At 38.6% G+C, this 22236-nt stretch overlaps 1 protein-coding gene across 1 annotated transcript in view; it reads left to right on the forward strand.

The window, feature by feature from the left end:
• Nucleotides 1-22236, forward strand: part of AGK (acylglycerol kinase) — an 89036-nt gene that overhangs the window by 37793 nt on the left and 29007 nt on the right. The window contains exons 6-10 of the mRNA XM_012768031.3: nt 3759-3851; nt 6978-7010; nt 8263-8357; nt 11438-11507; nt 21074-21153. Of these exons, the coding sequence (XP_012623485.2) occupies nt 3759-3851; nt 6978-7010; nt 8263-8357; nt 11438-11507; nt 21074-21153 (371 nt within the window). The remainder of the gene's footprint in view (nt 1-3758; nt 3852-6977; nt 7011-8262; nt 8358-11437; nt 11508-21073; nt 21154-22236) is intronic.

A 22236-nucleotide genomic window follows, 5' to 3' on the forward strand; every position in this document is an offset into this window, starting at 1 on the left:
TAATATTCCATTGTCTGGATGTACTACAGTTCATCCATTTACCCACTCAATTACATCTTAGTTGCATCCAATTTTAGTGATTATGAGTAAAGTTACTATAAACATTTGTGTGCAGGTTTTTGTGTGGACATAGATTTTAAACTTATTTGGGTAAATGCCCAGGGGTGCTATTGCTGTATAATATGGTAAAAGTATAATTGAATTTGTACGAAACTCCCTTCCAAAGTGACTGTACCATTTTGCATTCTCACCAGCATGAATGAGAGTTCCTGTTGTTTCATATCCTTGTCAGCATTTGCTGTTTTCAGTGTTTTGGATTTTAGGCATTTTAATAGGTGTATAGTGGGCCTTATTGTTTTAATTTGTGATTTACTAATTATATATAATAAGCATATTTCCATCTGCTTGTTAACCATCTGCGGATCTTTGGTGAGGTGTCTGTTCAGATCTTTGCCCTTTTATTTGGGTTTTCTTTTTATTGAATTTTAAAGGGTTCTATGTATATTTTGATACAAGTCCTTTGATAAGATATGTATTTTGCAAGTATTTCCTCTCAGTCTGACGCTCATCTTTCATTCTTATAATAGAATGAAAAGACTTCTTTCTTTTATAGAGCAGAGTTTTAAATTTTATTAAAGTCCAATTTATCAGTTTTTTTTTCATGCATCTTGCTTTTGGGGATGTATCTAAAAACTCAGTGCCAACTCCAAGATCACTTAGATTCTATCCTGTTATCTTCTAAAAGTTTTATAGTTTTGCATTTTACCTTTAGATCTATGATCATTTTGAGTTAGTTTTTATGAAAGATACAAAGTTGGTGTCTAGATTCTTTTTTTCTGGCATCATCAAGCCACTTTTTTATCCGTTTTTAGCACATTTGAGATTTTCTTTCTAAGATTAGAGCCTCAAATATATTATCCCTATCAATGTAATCTTTTAAATTATGGTCTCTCAAAATCTTTTTGAATTTTCGTTTTTCCCTTCATGTACCTATTCATATTTACTTTTTGCAAATATTTATTGAGTGCCTACTGTGAGCTAAGCCCTGTACTGAGTACTGGGGATACATTCTGAACAAAACAAACTCCCTGTCCTTAAAGGCTTCTTTTCAAGGTTTGAAAGAAAGGTAAGCAGACAAGAAACAAATATACAAATAAATGAATTGTCAGATGATGATGAGTGCTAAGAAGAAAGATTAAGCTGGTTAAGTAGGCAAAGGGTAAGAGGGGTGTTATTTCAGTGCAGCTGGTCTGATGAGATGAACAGACACAAAGGAAATGAGGGAGCATGTAGACGCTTGAGGAATGAGAATCCAAGCCGAAGATACTGCATGTTCAAAAGCCCTGGGGCAGGAGTGTACTTGGCATGTTTGAGGGATAGTACGGAGGCCAATGTGGTTGGAGTGGAATAAGGAAAGGGACAGAATGAGAGGATGAGGAGGGAGAAGCAAGAAGAGGCAACGTGGCCATGTGTATCTTTTACATATCCAGTAAATTTCCCTTCATCTCCATTGTTGATAAAGTGATATATAGGAAAAGGCTGCAGGGGGAGCCCTAACGAAATGCCGCTGGGAATCTTCCAGCACCTAGGCGTCATCCCACTGAGCATCTCACTTTGGGCATAGACATTTGATTGGTAGCTCATCCACTTAATTGTATTCTAGCGTATTGTTTCCACACTTCTTCACCTGTCCACAGGGATATCTTTAAATAATTTGCCAGAATTCTTGCTGAAGATCAGATACAATGTGTCTGTCTAATTTCCAAGATCTGATGTAGTAATCTGTCAAAGAATGAAATGAGGTTAGTCTGAAATGACTTGGTCTTATTGAGAACCAGGCTGATTCCTAATGATCACCTATTTCTAGGTGGTCATAAACCATCCTTTTAATCAGGGTTTATGCATATTCTTTAAAAAAAATCAAATGGTTGTAAATGTATAATTATAAAGCTAGTTGTTTCATTTTTAGTATAAAAGTAGAACTATTTATCATAAAATGATGATATTTTAGGGAGACATTCTTTTTCCTCTGTGTTAATTGTGAATTAATGTCATATTAGAACTTACTGGCTCAGATGCTGGGGTCTTCTCTCATACCAGCTGGGTGTCCAACAACTCAATTCAGTTCTGACAGCAACTCCTGAGGTTAGTGCAGACTCCATGGGTTGAGCGCTCAGTCTTATAAGACTGTCCTCACCTACGGCACCAGGCGCAAGTCCTGGCAGGATGGTCACCTGTTCTTCCCACCAACCCGCTATAAATCAAGGTTTCCCCTAACTCCCTCCTGAGGTTTGATAAATTGCTAGAATGACTCAAAGTTAGGAAAACACTTTACTTATATTTACTGGTTTATTATAAAGGATACAATTCAAGAACAGCCAAATGGAAAGATGCATAGGGCAAAGTACAAGGGCAGTGGGTTGTCACAGAGCCTCCAGACTCTTGCTGGACAAACCACCCTCCACACCTCAATGTGTTCACCAACCTGAAAGCTCCTCAAACTCCATTACTTAGGGGTTTTTAATGGAGATTCCACTAAGTAGGCATGATTGATTAAATCGTTGGCCATTGGTGGGTGGGCTCCATCGCAGGCCCCTCACTCCTCCCTTGAGGCAGGGGATGGGCTAAAAGTTCTAGCCCTCTAATCACCTTGCTGACCTTTCTGGCAACCAGCCCCCATCTTGAAGCTATCCAGGGTCCCATGGGGTGTCACCCCATTAGCACAAATTCAGGTATGGTTGAGAGGGGCTTGCCATGAATAACAATAGATACTTCCCTCAGGAAATCCAGGGGTTTTAGGAGCTCTGTGCCAGGAACCACGGACAAAGACCAAATGTATTTTTTATTATACCATAAGTGCCTTAGGCCATCTGCAATCCAGATGTTTCGTTTTTGTCTATTAATGTGTCTAGTGTAGTGTCAGTTGGAGGGAGTGTTTCCAATTTTAGTATCAGTTGCATTAGGTCTATTAAAATTTAGTGTTTGGTTTTAGAAATGTACATATCATTGGTGGCTTAAATGGTTCATTTAAGTCTATGTATATATCTGAGATTGAATGTTCTCAATAAAAATTGAAAGGCTTAGGTACTGTTGTTTGACCACTTTGACTCATACCTGTATTTTTTAATGTATAGTCATAGCAAAACAATAATAACCTCCTTTTATTTAGTACAGAACCAGTTATGAACAGTTACTTTGCTAGTTGCTTTACAGCAGTGTCACAGAGAAGCTATTATTACCCTTAACACACATAATTTCATTGATAAGGAAGTTAAGATCCAGACTTTAATGCCACTCAGCTAGAAAGTAGCAGAGTTGATTTAATTTAGGTCTCTTGGGCTCCCAAATCTGTGCTCTTTTCATTACATCTGTTTCTCCCTATTTGCATATACACTTGACTTCCTGCCTTCAGATGAAAAGATTGGGTAAATGATATAATGGGATCTGTACTGGACTGTAAATGAGGCCTTTGACTAGCTAGCTGTGTAACTGAGACAAATTATTGGGTTTGAATTTTATTTTTAAAGTAAGGAGCTGACTAGATGGTTTCTGAGGTCCCTTCCGGCTCTAAAAGTATAAAACTGTAAAAACTACACATGATTACTTTGATAGCTGTTTGTTTTTTCATGTCTATCAATTATGTAAAACTTCAGAAAAGAATCAATGTACAACTTTAAAGAAAATATCTCACATTTTTTAACCTTTGACCTTGTGGCCCTAGGATGATAAATTTACCAAAGGCTTTCTTTGTATTTCAGACAGATTATGAGGGACAAGCCAAGAAACTCCTGGAATTGATGGAAAGCACAGATGTGATCATTGTTGCTGGAGGGGATGGAACCCTGCAGGAGGTATGACTGTTTTTCTCTTTGAAGCCGTTTTGAAGGAGAGAAAAATGGAAATTAGTCTTTAGAGCAGTGGTATAAAGTAGTTATAACTTAAATGAATTATTTCTTTGTAATTCATTCTTTCAGGATTGTTAATCTCTGAAACTAGTATAGCTTTAACTTTTTCTCATGCACTATTTTTCATTGCTTTTTGTAAAGCCTCTACCTAGCACATAGAAGGGTTTTTGTATCAAATTTAAGTTTGATAACACTGAATAAAACAGACAAAATGGAGGTGGGTGGGATAGGCTTGTTATGTTCTGAAGATTTGTATTAAGTAACCCTGTTTGTAATTAAATCATGTAGTTTCAATTATGAGGAATGTTTCTCATAAACATAAAGATTTCTTTTAAGAAAATACATCTATTTATTCTCACATCATTTCCATCACATACAGTGTTATCTCTTAATACTACATTATAGGAAGAGGTCTACATGTTCAGATGTGTGCACCCGCCTTTGTTTTAATATTACATATCCTCACTGAGATACCACTGTGCATCTATTAGAATGGCCAGAATTTCAGCACACTGACATTATCAAATGCTGGTGAGAATGTGGAGCAACAGGAACTCTCATTGATTGCTAATGGGGATCCAAAATGGTATAGCCACTTTGCAACAGTTGAGTGGTTTCTTATAAAACTAAATATGCTCTTATAGGATCTGGCAATTATGCTCCTTAGCACTTACCAAAATGAGTTGAAAACTTATTTCCACACAAAAGTCTGCACATGGATGTTTATGGCAGCTTTATTCATAATTGCCAAAACATGGAAGCAACCAACATGTCCTTCAGTAGATGAATGGTTAAGTGAGGTACATCCAGACAATGGAATATTATTCAGAGAAATGAGCTATCAAGCCATGAAAAGCCATGGACGAAACTTAAATGCATATTATTAAGGGAAGGCAGCCAATCTGAAATGACTACATCCTGTATGATTCTAACTGTTTAACAGCTGGAAAAGGCAAAATTATGGAGACGGTGAAAAGATCAGTGGTTGCCATAGGTTGGGCGAAGGGAGAAATGAATAGGCAAAGCCTAGAGGATTTTTTAGGGCAGTGAAACTACTGTATGTGATACTATAATGTGATGACATGTGGATACATGTCATCATACATTTGTTCAAACACACAGAATGTACAACACAAAGACTGAACCCTAATGTAAACTGTGGACACTGGGTGATAATGATATGACATTGTAGGTTCATCAATTGTAACAACTGTACCGCTCTGGAGGGGGATGTTGATAATGGGGAAGGGTATACAAGTATGAAGCTGGGGTGTATATGGGAAATCTCTGTACCTCCTTCTCAATTTCACTGTGAACCTAAAATTGCTTAAAAAAATAAAGTTTATTAATTAAAAAATTTACGTATCCTTAATGCTTACTTTGGTCCAATAAGGACATAATAAGTGTGTTGCCCTATGAGTGTTCTGTCTTTTCCATGCAGAAGACTCATGTATTAATCATACATCAGGAACTCCTAAAGAGCCCGATGCAGGTGGTCCTGCCCACTGCTCAGTTTTTCCATCCTGTATACTATGATATAATTCATATCTATACCTCATTTCTTTTTTCTTTTTTTGAGACAGTCTTGCTCTGTTGTCTGGGCTAGAGTGCAGTGGTGTCATTATAGCTCACTGGAACCTCAAATTCCTGGACTCAAGCAATTCCTCCTGTCTCAGCCTCCCAAGCATTTGGAACCATAGGTGCATGCTATGACGCCTGGCTAATTTTTCTATTTTTTGTAGAGACGAGATCTTGCTCTTGCTGAGGCTGGTCTTGAACTCCTAAGCTCAAGCGATCCTCCTGCCTTGGCCTCCCAGAGTGGTAGGATTATAGGTGTGAGCCACTGTGCCTAGCCAGTACCTCATTTCTGATTGTGTTTTGTCTCTTGGTGGTTTCATCAGTGTTTGGGAATTAGAAGCTAACAGTGGACAGGGTACTGTCCTATGTTTGACTTAGTAATTACGTGAGGCTTAGTAAGCTTCTTTTAAAAAAGGCTGTGCTAATGATCTTGTAATTGTTTTTATGGCTTTTTAATGAACTGTGAAGAATTGATAGCATGCCTACAAAGAATGAAATAGACCTCTTGACACTCCCATTTAATCCTCAAATTCATTGAGGCAGGAGAAGATAAAGGGAGAAGATTTAGGTCAGGCTTTACTTTACAAAATGTTTTTAAAGAAAGACACCAAATTATGCATTTGGCATAATCGCAGTCATGAAAATACGCATCAACTCAAAGAAGGACTGGGGTGGGAGGTAGTGGCTCACTCCTGGAATCCCAGCACTTTGAGAGGCTGAGGAGAGAGGATTGCTTGAGCCCAGGAGTTTGAGACCAGCCTAGGGAACATAGTGAGACCCCACCCTACTCACATTTTTAAAAAATTAGCCAGGCGTGGTGATGAGCGCCTGTAGTCCCAGCTACTCATGAGGCTAAGGCAGGAGGATCGCTTGAGCCCAGGAGTTGGAGGCTGCAGTGAGCTGTGAGGATGCCACTGTATTCCAGCCTGGATGACAGAGTGAGACCCTGTCTCTCTTTAAAAAAAAAAAAAAAGATTGGTGGGAAATATTCAAAATATAAACAAGTGATTAATATTGGCTATTATTTTATGAGAAATTATTTTTTCTTCAGGCATTTTTCACAGTTTTTACAATACTATCACCCTTGTCTTCATATTCGTCAATAAGAACCATTTATTTTGTGAATATTTCTCTGAGTGTAGCAGAGAGTGTTTTTCCTAGTAGTAAACTAGGGTCTTTTGTATAGTTGATGTGTACATCACATTTATACCCATTTTATAGAGCTTAGAACATAATTTACTAATATAATGTGGAGTTTTTATAACTATTTTATATTAGTCTTTATTATGTTACTGATACTAGGTCAAAAATAAAATCTAATTTAGCTCTGATTGTATTGGAAAATACTGTGGTTTAAGATACAATATATCTGTTAACAGAGCTTCTAAGAAGAAAACTGGAATAAATTTATGGTCCGTGAAAATTAAATCCAGTTCCTTTATGATAAAGTAAATACATGTTTATAATAATTTCTTTTTTTTTCTTCGATTGTAGGTTGTTACCGGAGTTCTTCGAAGAACAGATGAGGTAAGCTTTAAAGAAAGAGTAATTGTATTTTAGCTTTTACTTTTTTGCTTTTTATTGCTCTTTCTTTCTTTCTTTTACTTTTTTTCTACTTTATATTTTAAAATGGGCACAAGTTATGCTTCCTTAGATTTTAGAAAAGAAAATAGTGCTGCCTGTGTCATAGAACACATTTATTTACCCGTGGTGGACTTCTATAGTTTGTTAATCAAGGGAATCCAATATCTTTGACCAATAGTTGTGAAAGATATAAAAATTTCTCATGGAATCTTTTCTTCAAAGAATTCCTTCCGAAATAAATTGTGATATATTCATATAGTGGGAGCCATACAGCAGTTAAAATGAATGAAATAGATCTATAAATATCTACATGGTTAAATCTCAAAAGTAATTCAGAAGACAATACTCCATATTGCTAATGGATGCCTAAATACGTAGTAAAAGAATAACACTGATGGAAAGAAATCACACCAACTTTGGATAATGGTTTCTTCTGGGAAGGGAGAGGGAAGAATAGAATTAGAAGGGACTTTGTATCTTTATCATTTTATTTCTTAAAACATCTAAAGCAAAATGGCAAAGGTTAACATTCGTTAAATCTGGGTTGTGGGTACATGGGTGTTTGTAACATTATTTTATGCACTTTTTTTAATAGTAGTTTAAAATATTTCATAAGTAACAACAACAAAAAGAAGCTCCTTCTCAGTCCCTTTGTTAATAGTAGATTGTGCTCAAAATAGTCTGTAGGAACCTAACAGTATCTATCGTATTTGTGGCATTTAATTATATCAACTGCTATACCATTACCTGAACTTGCTTATTCTCTTTTTCCTTAGATAGCTTATAAGGCACCTTCATGTGTCATTTGTCACTGTACAAATGGTAGACATTTTTAGTTGAATTTTATTTGCAACTTTTTCAAAGTGTGACAACATATTACAGTCTCTGTTGCACTGGTGCAATGCTCTAATGTCTTTAAGACCCTCATTATCTTAACCAAATTTCTTTCAAGCAGTTACAGTTAATGAGTACTCAAATATTTCTTCCAAATTCTAAGTCATCTTGTTTTCATTGACTGCATCATTTTAGAAACTGCTCTGTTAGTTTTTTTATAGCTGGTCTAGGAATGTGGGAAAGGAGATTGGGAGGCAGATTCAAGATCATTTACTTTTTCATAGTGGACACACCTGTGCCTCTCCATTAAGCTTGATTTTCTCACCATAACAATAAAACTTTCTTCTTTTTTTCCCCTCAGGCTACCTTCAGTAAGATTCCCATTGGATTTATCCCACTGGGACAGACCAGTAGTTTGAGTCATACCCTCTTTGCCGAAAGTGGAAACAAAGTCCAGTAGGTTGTCAACGTGGGGTATTAGCAATTGTGCGTGGGTGGGACTGGGAATGAAAAATGTACATGTATGATATAATTTTTTTTTTTTTTTAGTTTTGATAACCTAAAACATTAATTAAGAGGAGGACCTAGATCAGAGTTTAACCTTTCAGTTCCTTGGGAAGTTTCCCAGTTGGGTTGTGGGACTCTGATAATCTAATAATCAATTTCCAGGTCAGGTATGGAAGGGAATACTTGATGTCCTTTAGTCAGTTATGAAGGTGGTATCCTTGACCCAAACTGTTTTTGTGCTTTTACTTGTAAGATTCTTTATCGAAGACAGATTTGCACTGATCATTTGTTTGCTTTAAGTATGCATGATGACAGATATCAAGTCCCTTTTGAAGACTGAACCAGTAGCCTTGGCTTCATTGTCTCGATAATATAAATAGCTAAAACTACTAAATGTAGTCACATCCTTTTGAGATTGCCTAAAGTGGTAGGCAGTATGGACAAAGTAGAAAGGGAAAGCAGTGTAGCCCTGACATCTAAATTAAATTGCTGTGAGTCTAGGTGTCTTCAGAAGTCAGACAAATTGTTGTTATTGTTCTTTTTTTCTTGAAAGCACTATGTAAACAAAGCTCTACTCTTTCAAGAAGATAGGAATCTTGAATTTGAGTCCTGGCTTTGATAGTGTCAAGAAGATCTAAATAAGTGGAGAGATGTCTGAGGGATCAGTTGTCTGATTGTAAGCTTTGTGACACATTGGAGGAAGTCAGTAAATAAATATGTTGAATTAATTAAAATGTTCTTATGACTCTTCTAATTATAACCTTCTAGAATCGATAATAATAGATGATTTTCTGTTTTAAGGATCCTTTTTCCTGCTTTGGAATTCTTTGATTAGGCTGGTTTTTGTGGATGTATTTTTGCTGTTGTAATTTTAGGAGTCAACTGTTATATCTTTTAATAACTTTTTGTTTTTTTTATAAGAGTCTGGTTCCATATATCAAAACACTAGGCATGCACATGGATATATATCAGACCTTCATTCAAACATCTTTCATGCTTCAAACCTTAACATAATGGGGATCATTCAGCTATTCACCAACCATCCTGAGGCCTCAGAAATAGGAGAGGCCATTTCAATTGGCCATACTTTTTTATTTCCGGTTTAGAGTTTCTGAGGGGCAATAGATGATGACAGTGAATTACTCACATTTTTGCTTCTCCAAGATAAATCTTACCTGGTTTGGGTCTTGGTTACATTAGAGGGCTCCCCCCGCCCCCGCCATCCCCCTTATGTCAGTTTAGATTATCTGAGCTGCGTTAGCCAATATTCCAATAGCATGTCAGTGATACAGGCATGGACCATTTTCCTTGGAGAGCCCCTTGCCTGTCCGAAAGCTAATTTAACACAGACTGTGGCAACCTTGAGGGTCAGAGAAAGCCTTCCATTTTAGGGGAGATGATTTTCCTCTGTAGTTATTAAACTGTTGTTGCTGCTGCTTTTTATAACCTAAAAATTTATAAAACTTAATTTGTAAGCATGCCCCAGGGCTCTTAAGTAATCAAGTAAGTCTGTCCTAGGTTCAGGATTTTGTAGACCTCTTAACATAGTTGGTGCCTAAGGTTATTTGAAAAGAACAAGGCTTTGCTCTTGACACTGCTGTCAAGATTTGTTGTACCATAATTACTATGGAAGAAAAAATAATCTTGAATTTGGAATGTTGCAGGTAAATAATTCTGAAAGTGCTGTTCCATGCTACTGTGCAGCTTTATTTAGAACTTTCATTTACTGGCTGGAGAATGATAAATTTAAGGTTGCATTTTAGCTGTCTTCTGCCAAGCGATTTAGAAAAAAGATTTAGTATAAAAAGCCTTTTTGAGTTGTAATAGTTTTTTTTATTTAAGGTCAGTCTCTCAAAGGCACTTACTAAACCTCTCAACGTGCTAAGTACTGTTCAGAATAAGTGCTGTGCTTTAGAAGCCTTTCTAATAGCTTCCTTCAGAACTAATCTATTCATATCAAATTAATCTAAACCTGTGAGTGTGCTACTTGCTTTCTTCTAAACTGAATCTCAAATTCTAAAATGTTACCTACTTCCCAGGTAGCATCTGTATTGGAGGGAAAAAAGGATAAAAATGTGTTGATAGAAAAATATGAGAGAGAATAATAGTTCAACTTGCTTACTAGTGAAGCCAGAATTTAGTCCAAGAATTTGAGTTAATGTGTGTATTTTGGGGATTTTAAAGTATCTCAAGTTGTACTGCAGATGAGTTCCAGGAAGGGCAGGGAGGCTGTCTGATGTGGGTCCACTCATTCTTTCTGCTGCAAGAACAAATATCTTGTTGTTTAGCCACTAGTTGATTTAATATTCTTTTGTTGACTATCTGTTATATATTTGTGTGTGTCTGATGTTGGATCTAATAAAGTTGAAACTCCAGAAATGCTTCTAAGCCTGGCCTAGTTTCACATGCCCTGATGGATGTCAATAGTCCATGCCTTTGGATGAATATCATTTTTTTATCTATAGACTTTTCAAATGACTATCAGAATGTAGGTAAGAACAGTCTCATGTCTTCAAACAAGAAATCAGCAATTAAAATGAAGTATGTCCTAGTAATCCTGCAAAATAAGTAAATATGTCTTAGGTTCTGGATTATATTTTTCTAAGACAATGACAACAAGTCCTGTCCTTTAGTAACTCTTCTCTTAGACTAAAAGGAAATATTGTTTTCTGAAGTGGCTGAATTTCCTACAATTAATTAAAAAAAAGTCATATCATTTCAGTGTCGTATACTCCAATGGTAAATAGGAGTCAGGCACAATGTAGAAACTCAATAAATGTTAAATGAATGATTGGTGCCTTGTATAACTGCTCTTTACCAAAGCTGCCTTTTTGAGTCTGTATCAGAGTCTTCCACTGTATTTGGTTAGTAATTCTTTTACACTCCTTTGTTCTGCTTTCTCTTTCAGTTTTTAAACACTATGTCTTTTTCCTGACCCAACTATTAGTACTCTGGGCAGGGGAGACAGCTGGGAAGGAGGTGTTGTTTATTTTTCACAACATGATCATTTCCTTCTCATTCTCTTTTAGGCATATTACAGATGCTGCACTTGCCATTGTGAAAGGAGAGACTGTTCCACTTGATGTCTTGCAGATCAAGGTAAAATATTTTCTTCAGATTTTGAAAACATCATCAAAGCAATACACACATATATGTTTAAAAAATAAAATGTAGCAATTCAAATGAGAATGTAATAAAAACAGCCCCTCTTCCTTTCCTATCCCAAGCATTACTCCCCAAAGAAAAATATTTTTCCTTTTTTTTTTTTTTTTTTTTTTTGAGACAGAGTCTTATCTGTCACCTGGGCTAGAATGCTGTGGCATCAGCCTAGCTCACAGCAACCTCAAACTCCTGGGCTCAAGCTATCCTCCTGCCTCAGCCTCCCGAGTAACTGGGACTGCAGGCATGCGCCACCATGCCCAGCTAATTTTTTGTTTGTTTGTTTCTATTTTTTAGTTGCCCAGCTAATTTTTTTTCTATTTTTTAGTAGAGATGGGGTCTCGCTCTTGCTCAGGCTTGTGTCTAACTCCTGACCTTGAGTGATCCTCCTGCCTCGGCCTCCCAGAGTGCTACCCTTTTATTTGTTAATTGTAGTTATTATTACTACTTGACATGCTTATGATCCTACTTTTAAACAGTTGTAAAACATACATAATATTTACTATTGTAATCATTATACAGTTTAGTAGTGTTAAGCATATGATGCTACTTTTTGATTTATCAGTTTTAAACCTTATCTCTTGACTTCTTTGTTATACAGGCATACCTCATTTTATTGTGCTTCACTTTATTGCACTTCATAGATATTGTTTTTTACAAATTAAAAGTTTGGGGCAATGCTGCACCAAGCAAGTCTATTGGTGCTGTTTTCCTAACAGCATGTGCTCACTTTGTGTCTCTGTCTCATTTTGGTAATTCTTGCAGTATTTCAAACTTTTTCATTATTACATCTGCTACAGTGATCTGTGATCAGTGGTCTTTGATGTTACTATTGTAATTGTTTTGGGCCACCATGAACTGCACCCGTGTCAGTTGGCAAATTTAATTGATAAATGTTGTGTATTCTGACTATGCCACTGACTGGCTGTTCTTCCACCTCTCTCCTTCTCCTTGGGCCTCCCTATGCCCTGAGACACAACAATATTGCATTAGGCCAATTAATAACCCGACGGTGGCCTCTGTTTCAAGTGAAAGGGAAAGTCGCTTATCTCTCACTTCAAATCAAAAGCTAGAAATCTTAATGCTTAATGAGGAAGGCATGTTGAAAGTTGAGACAGTCCAAAGCTAGGTCTGTTGTGCCAAACAGCCAAGTTTTGAATGCAAAGAAAAGTACTTGAAGGAAATTAAAAGTGCTACTCCAGTGAACACATGAATGATAAGAAAGTGAAATAGCCCTATTGCTGATATGGAGAAAGTTTTAGTGGCCTGGATAGAAAATCAAAACCAGCCACAACGTGTCCACAAGGGCTTCCTCGCCACCCAAGTCCGGGCGCAAGTCCTATTCTCTGTGTCTCCCTGCACCACAGTCCTGTCCAGGGGATACCTGGTCTGGCACGCTCATAAATGTGGTGGCCCTGCTCTCTGTTGTGGGCTCAGCTTGGAATGTGCATCCATGGTAGGAGAACAGCCGTTTGTGAGCTTCTGGATTCAGAGTACTCGTGTGGTTGTAATGGGGGTGAGGGGGCTGTGTTTACCAGCCAGCCCAAGATAAAATTACTTTCTCTGATGCAATGAATGGAGGAGGTGCGGAGAAGGAAGTTTCTAGGTGTAAGAAATCCAGCACTTGAGTCTCTCATGGCACTCTCCTGTGGGTGTCCCTTTTGAACACCCAAAGTCCTGGGGTTTCCTGGTTCACCTGTTATTCCTATTTAGCTGCCATGCCTGGGCTCACTGCCGGTGGAAGTGCCTCCAGTGTATTTTGTGTCCCGCTGTTCATCAAAGGGAGGGGCAACCCCCCTTACCCTTTCACTGGGCTCTGAGCCTCTCTGGGTTTGGTCTGCACTGCTGTTTTCTCCCCTCTGTCTTCTTCTTTCTCAGCCTCACAGTTTTTCTCGGTGGGGTCCCCAGACATCTGCGTTGTCTCTCCCAGTGATCCACAACTGAGCTGCGACTGTGAGTCTCTGCTCTCCTCAGTCCAATTTTCAACCTCTGGCCAGGACCATCTGACAAGTGATGTCTGTAGCCGGCTATCTTGGCTCATCAGCTCCCAATAGCCATTTTTGATTCTTGATCAGGCTTCTCTCTTAAAAAAGAATTAATTCCTAAAAAAACAGATATTCTCACTTGGACAGTAGCTAAGTAGCTATTCTTTCATATAAACTCTTTTTTTTTTTTTTTCCCCTAGAAAGGGCAAATTCCTAAGAAGGCAGAGCCATGAAGTTAAATAATGTTATCAATAGTGACTGTATACTTTACCCACATTTGGCCTTAGAACAGAACATTTTATATTCATTCATGTTTCCTGATCTTTGTGAAAGAAGGATCCAAACTGTGTCATGATTCCATACTTCAATCCTAAAAAGTCACTATTAGTTATATAGAGTTTGCTCTGTGCATATTTACAGTTGATGAACCCATGAGCTTGCAGCCCTTTATTTTCCTTTCTTCTTCATGCATTGATATCTAGATTCTCTACCATGACCTCATTGGTCATGATAAAAGTGATTTAAATTGCCATTGATTTTCTAGCATATAATAAAGCTAAATTGTTTTCATAAATGGAAGGGCTATACTGAAAGAAATTCTAACCTAAGAAAAGTACTACAGATTGGTATTTATGAAGATATTATTTAAGATATTGTTCTTATAGTAGGACATAAGTCAGGATATATTTCTTAATGACTGATTTGCTGTTTCCTATATATGTGTTAGAAGTAACACATTCCAGAGTAATTAGAATTTAACTGGAAATTCATTCTGTGCTTGTATTGAAATGCCTTTTGTTTCTTTTATCTTTTTCATATATACTGATTTTGTGAAGTGATGAAACCAGTATCAAATGTACTACAGGCTCTGTATATTAGTGACAGCCCTGGAGCAGAAAACTTTCAAATCAGTTCCTAGAAAACATGGTACAACCTCCTCTACTCTGGTTTCTGAGGAACCCAGCCAAACTGAATTCATCTTCTTTTTCCTTAGTTTTGCAAATTGCTTTCAGAATGAGGAAAAGCATTGGCAACAAAGCCTCATATCATAAGCATTGTAGATAAAGCCTGATATCAAATTTTTTTTTCTTTTAAAGAACAACCAAACCCCATTAAACATATGACTAAAGATTCTCCAAAGATAAAAGAAAATTCTTGGAAGCTATAATGGTGCCTTATACTTAGTTTTTCACATGGTTCAGTGTGTGCTTACATCTCATTTGCACCTCTAAGTTGGTGAGGAAGTCTAGATGTATATGAATATCCTCATTTGACAGATTAAAAAGTTACTTGATTATGTGACTGGTTGTGCTGAAGGTGGAACTAGAATCTAGATTTTCTTTGTCATGGTCCATTGCTTTTTCATTTCACTACTTTGTCCAGGTGGTGTCATACTAGGCACGATTCTGTGATTTTTAAAGGGCAGTTTGTCCCATATAAACATCTGTAATATCTAGTACTTGACTTTAGAGTAACTAGTGGAAAGATTTATGGAATTCTTTCTAGTTTTTTCTTTTTGTTTTTCTCAAGTGGACTCTTTTAGACTCTGCCAACCCAGAACAAAATAGGGTGTATAGGAAAGGTGATGAGGAGTCAGAATCTTTCCTTTTTCTCTGTCATTCCTGACTAATTACATGGACTCCTTCGTTTTAGATCCTGGCTCTGATCATTCCCTTAAGATGATGCTTGGAACGGCTTCAGCACTTCTTCAGAGAGTTCCTTCTAGCTTGGCTATTTCTTTTAATCTAGGATCTCTAAAATTCTTAGATTAGACACCTATCTAGTTGACAAGAATTACTTTCTTTTCAATGTTCCTTAAGCCTTTATTCTAACCAGCTCTCCTAATTATTTTCTTCCGCAAACTAAGAGGCCATTTTCTCTCAGAGATTTACTCTTTCCAGGGGAGTGTGTGAATTTGGGCAGCACATCTCCTTTGCTGTTAAGATCTGGCTGTGTGTTTGTCTTCCCTTTTTGTTTTTGTTTGCTTGTTTTTGTTTTGTTATGGATGGACCTATCCATCCATAACCTGACTCCCTGCCCAGGCTGTCAGGGGGCTAAGATACAGTGGTACTTTGTCTGTTGGTTTCTACCCTGTCCTTCTGACCTTGCTTCTTTTTACTGTGCTCGTGTGTACCCCAACAGGGACTAGTCTCTCCACAACTGACCCTCAGGCCTCTTCTGATTCCAGCTCCATGCCTGCGTTTTCACTGGGCCTCTGCAGAGCTGCTCACACATAGTATGCCTTGGTGACTCATTTCCTATTGCCCAGAGCCAATCTCACCCCTTGCTTAGGACTTAGCACTCCACACCAGTGGAACTTGGAGTTTGCAGGGCTTTTCAGTTAATTGTAACAGAATATTCCTAAAATGCCTCCCTCCAGTGAAGAATTTAGCTTTACAGCACCAGTCAGGAAGTCTTCGAGTACTTACTTCAGCATTTCTTGCCTACTCTACATGCTTTGGAACAGCATTTTCCAAGGAATATTAGTTATGCAAAAATGTCCTCCCACAGAAGAGTTGCACAGTTAACAACTCAGGAAAACTGTATATTGCATTTCCCCTTTTGGAAATTTATAATGTACATTATTAACATATTAACGACTCTAAGAACTGCAGTAAACATAACATGTCTTAAACTAAGTAAGTTTGGTATTTTTCAACTCATTTCACCATGGAATCTTCTGTCAGCAGCAGCAGCAGCAGCACTATTAGATGTAATGCTTGTTAGCATGCTATGAAACATTTGGGGAAATGCTGCAGACAGAGCAAACCCACAGAGTGGTGTTTCTCTTAGTGTGACTAGACTAGAATGCACTTTCTTCTATATCTCTTCTTTCTCTCTAGTCCTTTCCAGCCTCCCCCATTCTAGGTAATTTCTTTTTTAAATGTTAGTCAAATGGTTCAAAGTTAAAGTTAGACAGGAGAAATAAGTTTTAAGATCTATTGCACAGCAGGATGACTGTAGTTGATAATGATGTATATTTTAAAATAACTAGGAGAGTAAGTTTCAAATGTCTCACGACAAAAAAGGCTAAGTAAATGAAGTGACGGATATGTTAATCAACTTGATTAAATCATTCTGCATTGTATACATATATCAAATCCCATTGTACCCCATAAATGTATACAAGTATGATTTGTCAATTAAATTTAATATTAAAATTAATCAAATTTGTGTTTTTTTTTAAAATTTTTGTTGTATTTTCCCTGACCATCCATCTTCTTTGCTCCTCCACCTGTTATGCAGTTTTACCTGCTTTCAACATGCCCTATAATCTGAATCTCCTACATTATGTTATTATTTGTGTCTGAGTCTGTATACTCCTCCACTATAGTTCCAGCTCCTTGAGAGCAGACAGTGTTTTATCTCTGGTCCCTATTATATAACACACGTTAATGCTAATTCCATAACTAAAGAATGATTAGCTTAATATAAGTTGGAAGCCTGGTGTATAAAAACTTGCCACACTGTTACTTTTCCTTAGTACTTTTGTTAAGGTAAATGTAAAGTGGGACTCATATTTAGATTCAATATTTCAGTTGTAGGTGACAGAATTAAGAGGGACAATGCCGAGCAGTAGTGGGGGCTGGTAAACAAGATAATGAGGCCGTAAAATCATGGAGGAAGAAAGAACTAGACATTTAGCTGGGAGAGCAGCATAAGGCTAAAGAATGGTTGGGAGCATTTTGAGGTAGGGAGTGTGTTAGTTTGTTCACCAGTGTGTCCTTGGCCCCCAGCATGATGCTTGGCTCAGAGTTGGGGTTCAATAAATATTTATAAGGTGAATGAGTAAAGCATATCTGTCTTCACATACTTGAGAGGTTACTGCTGTGGAATTATAGTGAGAGTAGGGATGCTTTTGATTCACATAGATGCTTTGCAAGGTTACACTGTCACCTCATTTTATGATTAACAACAGTAATTTTTAAATTTTATTAATTTGATTTTATTTAATTTATAAACTTATAAAATTTTATATAAAATTTATATAAAATATAATTTTATTTTATTTATAAAGTTATTTGCTTTTGCCCCTCACTGTCCTAGCAGGTGAGAGTACAGTAGTGATAACTCCTTTTACACTCACAGGAGATCATGTGGAGAAGTTTGTTTTAATAGTAAGTAAAAGATGACCCTGTTGGCCGGGCGCGGTGGCTCACGCCTGTAATCCTAGCTCTCTGGGAGGCCGAGGCGGGCGGATTGCTCGAGGTCAGGAGTTCGAAACCAGCCTGAGCAAGAGCGAGACCCCATCTCTACTATAAATAGAAAGAAACTAATTGGCCAACTAATATATATAGAAAAAATTAGCCGGGCATGGTGGCGCATGCCTGTAGTCCCAGCTACTTGGGAGGCTGAGACAGAAGGATCGCTTGAGCCCAGGAGTTTGAGGTTGCTGTGAGCTAGGCTGACGCCACGGCACTCTAGCCTGAGCAACAAAGTGAGACTCTGTCTCAAAAAAAAAAAAAAAAAAAAGATGACCCTGTTTTCAGAGGTGGAAGCCAATGTTCAGAGTTAAGTAATTTGCCTGCGATTACTCAGGTAGCATGTGAGAATTCTTACTTCAAAACTGTTGTGCTAAGTTACTATGCACGTTATAAATTTTTAATGGTCAGCACGTAACATCACTAGGAAATAATCTTTAAACAGTCACTTATACTTTGATAAAATCATCACTTATTATATCCAAAAATGCTAGAGTCATCTTTGACTCCCCAGTTTCAGTCAGGCAAGAAACCACGTTGGTTCTATCTTTAAGATAATACTCATCCAGAGAAGGCTTTCAAAGATCATAGGAAAAAAAAGTAAAAAAAGAAGAAAAGTTATATATAATAACAATAAAAAGATAATACCCAGAATCAAGCACTGCTTCTTCTTCTTCTGCAATTAACACCTGCCATAGCCACCTTCACTATTTGGATTATTACGGGAGTCTTCTAACTCTTATCATTCCTTCTGCCTTGCCTCCCTACATTTCGTTTCTCACACAATACCTAGCGTGTGGCCATGAGTTAGAGCACGTCCCTGCTCTGCCCAGAGCCCTGCAACAGTTTCCCATCTCTGAATCAAAGCCAGAGTCATTCAAAGGCCTTCAAGGCCAAACACAATCTGGTCCCTGTCACCTCTCTGGCCTTTTTGGATTGCTTGTGTCCTTCAGGCCTCTGTTCAGATGTCATTATATCAGTGATGTTTTCCCTCACTTTCGTATTTTACTTAGCAATCCCCCCTCCCTGCAACATCGTTGAGGTATCTATGTTTTCATCCCACTTTCCCTTCTTCCCACTGTTTTAAGCTCGTCTATTACTGATGCATAGAGGAAGGACTAGAGAAAATCTTTTTACTGACAGCTAGCGTTCTAGTTCACTCTTGGTTGCTGAGGGCCTGGTGCTGGCTGTCTGGTGGGTTCATGCTAGAGTTGATGGGATGCCTCCCAGGACCTGGTTTTCTGATGTTGGAGATGTGTTCTAGCACCACCCCTTTCAGCTCCTTAGCTCCCAGGCCTGGGACTCTCCACGGCCTCTTACTGCTTGAGCACCATGGCCCTGGGCCAGGCTGTTAGATGGCTACCGTCAAGATGACTATTAATAGTTTCCACAATATCCAGTTGGCACCCAGGAGACCAACATGTCCTTGCTGTGCCAGCCAGCAAGGGGCCTCACCTTCACCTCTTTTCTCTGCCATCTCTCTCTCTAGTTCCCTTTTCCTTGTTGAAGCAGGTACAGAGAGCAGAAAAGCAAACCTACTGCATGAGCAGATAAGCAACAAAAAAGCACAGGCCAGTGTCTTTGTCTTGCAGGTTTCTCCTGCTTGTGTGTGATTCTCCTAGAAATTGCCCACTTGGTTTTGGCACAGCAGGAACAGGAGTGAAGATGGGGTTTGGGGGAAGCACTCCCTCCCCAGGAAAAGGCACTGCATGCTCTTTCTAGGCCAGCAACTTCTGATGCATACAGTTCTCCTCCACTTTTTAATCTTCTGCTTATAACGGCTGTGATGGGGTGATGGCATGGTGGAAATCAAGTTGGTTCTGCCCCCTTTTAGCAAATTCTGTGGCGTTGTGTCTAGCATTTGGCGGCTGTCTGTAGAATGTGGGGGTACTTTGTGTCTATCCATTTTCAGTTCTTGGGCTTTAGCTGTACTTCTGAGCTACAGGAAAAATCCAATTCAGAATCCTGATATGTATATTATTTGTAGTTTTTAAAGAAGCTTTGTTGTAGAGTACCAACTCTTAAGGGCATTGGCTCTATTGTGTATTTGTTCTATATAGTGCATCATTCACTGATTTATTAGAAACTCACTGATTGTAATATACAATATTTGAGCATAAAGCATGGGACTAAAAACACATCACTTTGTATTTTGACTTGTGACAAATATTTGACTACACTTTCAGATATTTAGGTGAAACATTCTAGAGTACCAGATCTTATTTGAGAGCTTTTTTTTTTTTTTTAATGAGACAGAGTCTCACTCTGTTGCCCAGGCTAGAGTGAGTGCCGTGGCATCAGTCTAGCCCACAGCAACCTCAAACTCCTGGGCTCAAGCAATCCTCCTGCCTCAGCCTCCCGAGTTGCTGAGACTTTAGGCATGTGCCACCCTGCCCAGCGAATTTTTGCTATATATTTTTTTAGTTGGCCAATTAATTTCTTTCTATTTTTAGTAGAGACAGGGTCTCGCTCTGGCTCAGGTTGGTTTCGAACTCCTGACCTGGAGTGATCCTCCCGCCTTGGCCTCCCAGAGTGCTAGGATTATAAGCGTGAGCTACCATGCCCGGCCACTTGAGAGCTCTTGACCCTATAAAGGGAGCACAAACTTAAATTATCTTTGCCTTGGACAAGTATAGGAGAGAGAAGAAATTCTGGCTGACCTGACTACTGATTGGTCCGAGACCCAGCATAGTTAGGTACGTCTCACTTTATAGTCTGAAATATGATAATATGTTCCCTTGCCAGCAGATTTATGAGCTCTAATATGTAAAAATTAGTTTCATTTTACAGTTTGGTTTATTCAAGTATTTTTACTAAGCACTCACAGAGTTACTTTCTTTTTTTTATTTTTTTTTATTTTGGAGACAGAGTCTCACTCTGTTGCTCAGGCTAGAGTGCCGTGGTGTCAGCCCAGTTCACTGCAACCTCAAACTCCTGGGCTCAAGCAATCCTCCTGCCTCAGCCTCCCGAGTAGCTGGGACTACAGGCATGCGCCACCATGCCTGGCTAACTTTGTCATATATATTTTTAGTTTGCTAATTAATTTCTTCTATTTTTAGTAGAGACGGGGTCTCACTCTTGCTCAGGCTGGTTTTGAACTCCTGAGCTCAAGCTATCCTTCCACCTCGGCCTCTGAGGTGCTAGGATTACAGGTGTGAGCCACCACGCCCGGCCAGAGTTACTTTCTTTTAAGTTTGAACATTCATTTAACATTTTTGGTTTGATGAAAAGTAGGCCATGAATGTTTGCTTGGTACTTACATGTACAGAGTTCCCAATTATTGTAATCATGAATTTAATTAAGTGTATTTAACTCGCAGGGTGAAAAGGAACAACCTGTGTTTGCAATGACTGGCCTTCGATGGGGATCCTTCAGAGATGCTGGCGTCAGAGTTAGCAAGTAAAGGATTACTGTACTCATGTGTGATGATGTTTGAAAAGTCTTGTTCTGTCCCTGCCTTTGAGGTTTTAACTTACATTGATCTTCTGGGAATAAATTTGATGGGCCTGAAGGTTGAATTATGTATGAATAATGGAGACAGGAACAATCAGGTAGAGGTTTATAGCCTACATGCAGAAAGGTTGGGAAAAGTTCCAGTTTCCTAGACACTAGCTTGGTGGTAGCTAGCTAGAAGGGTATGTCTCTATTTTTAGACATAATATTTAGCATAGCTTAGGCTCAGGCTAGACTACCGGGAGAACTGGTTTGCCAGCAGGGCATAGTGGTGCGTGCCTATTGTCCCAGATACTCGGGAAGTTGAGGCAGAAGGATCACTTGAGCCCAGGAGTTCAAGGCTGCAGTGTGCTATAATTGTGCCACTGCACTCCAGCCTGGGTGACAGAGCAAGACCCTGTCTCTTAAACAAAAACGGGAGAGAGAACAGCCTATCATCCTGCCGTGGGCTTAGGTGGGTACCAAGCAGAAGGTACTGCCTAAGCCCCGGTCTGTGGAGCTGTTACAGCCCTGGCTGAAGTGGCTGAAGACATCCCCTGAGAGGCCTTTTTTTTTTTTTAAAGACCTTGCAGATTGAGAGACCACTAGGCAGCCTTTTTTAGAGAGGAAGAAAGGTGACACCTAGCTGTGCTGTGAGACGGGAGAAACAGGCCTGTTGAGGAGCTGATTAGTGGGCCAGTGCTGGTTTTTCATGGGAGTGAACTTATTTTTGGAGAGTGCATTGTGTGAAATGAAACTCTAGGTTTGGAAAGAGGGTGTGTCACGTTCCATTTGCTGTGGAAAGGTAGTGCGTAGGCAAGGGCTTGCCGAGGAGGACTGATGGAGACCCTGTGTGAGGTTCACTTCATGCCTGGTGGGTGGTGGTCTTTTCTTTACCTTTTCTTAAAGCTGCTGAGCACTTACAGTTTTAGTACAATTTACGTGAATTATGATTGATCTCACACATAGCTTTCATCAGGGCTTTTTTCAGAAACCCCTCTTTCATATCATGGGCCAAAACCTGCCATACTTTCTTTACAGAAATTTCTC

Source organism: Microcebus murinus, chromosome 9 (assembly GCF_040939455.1).
Source record: "Microcebus murinus isolate Inina chromosome 9, M.murinus_Inina_mat1.0, whole genome shotgun sequence".
Classification (NCBI taxonomy): Eukaryota; Metazoa; Chordata; class Mammalia; order Primates; family Cheirogaleidae; genus Microcebus; species Microcebus murinus.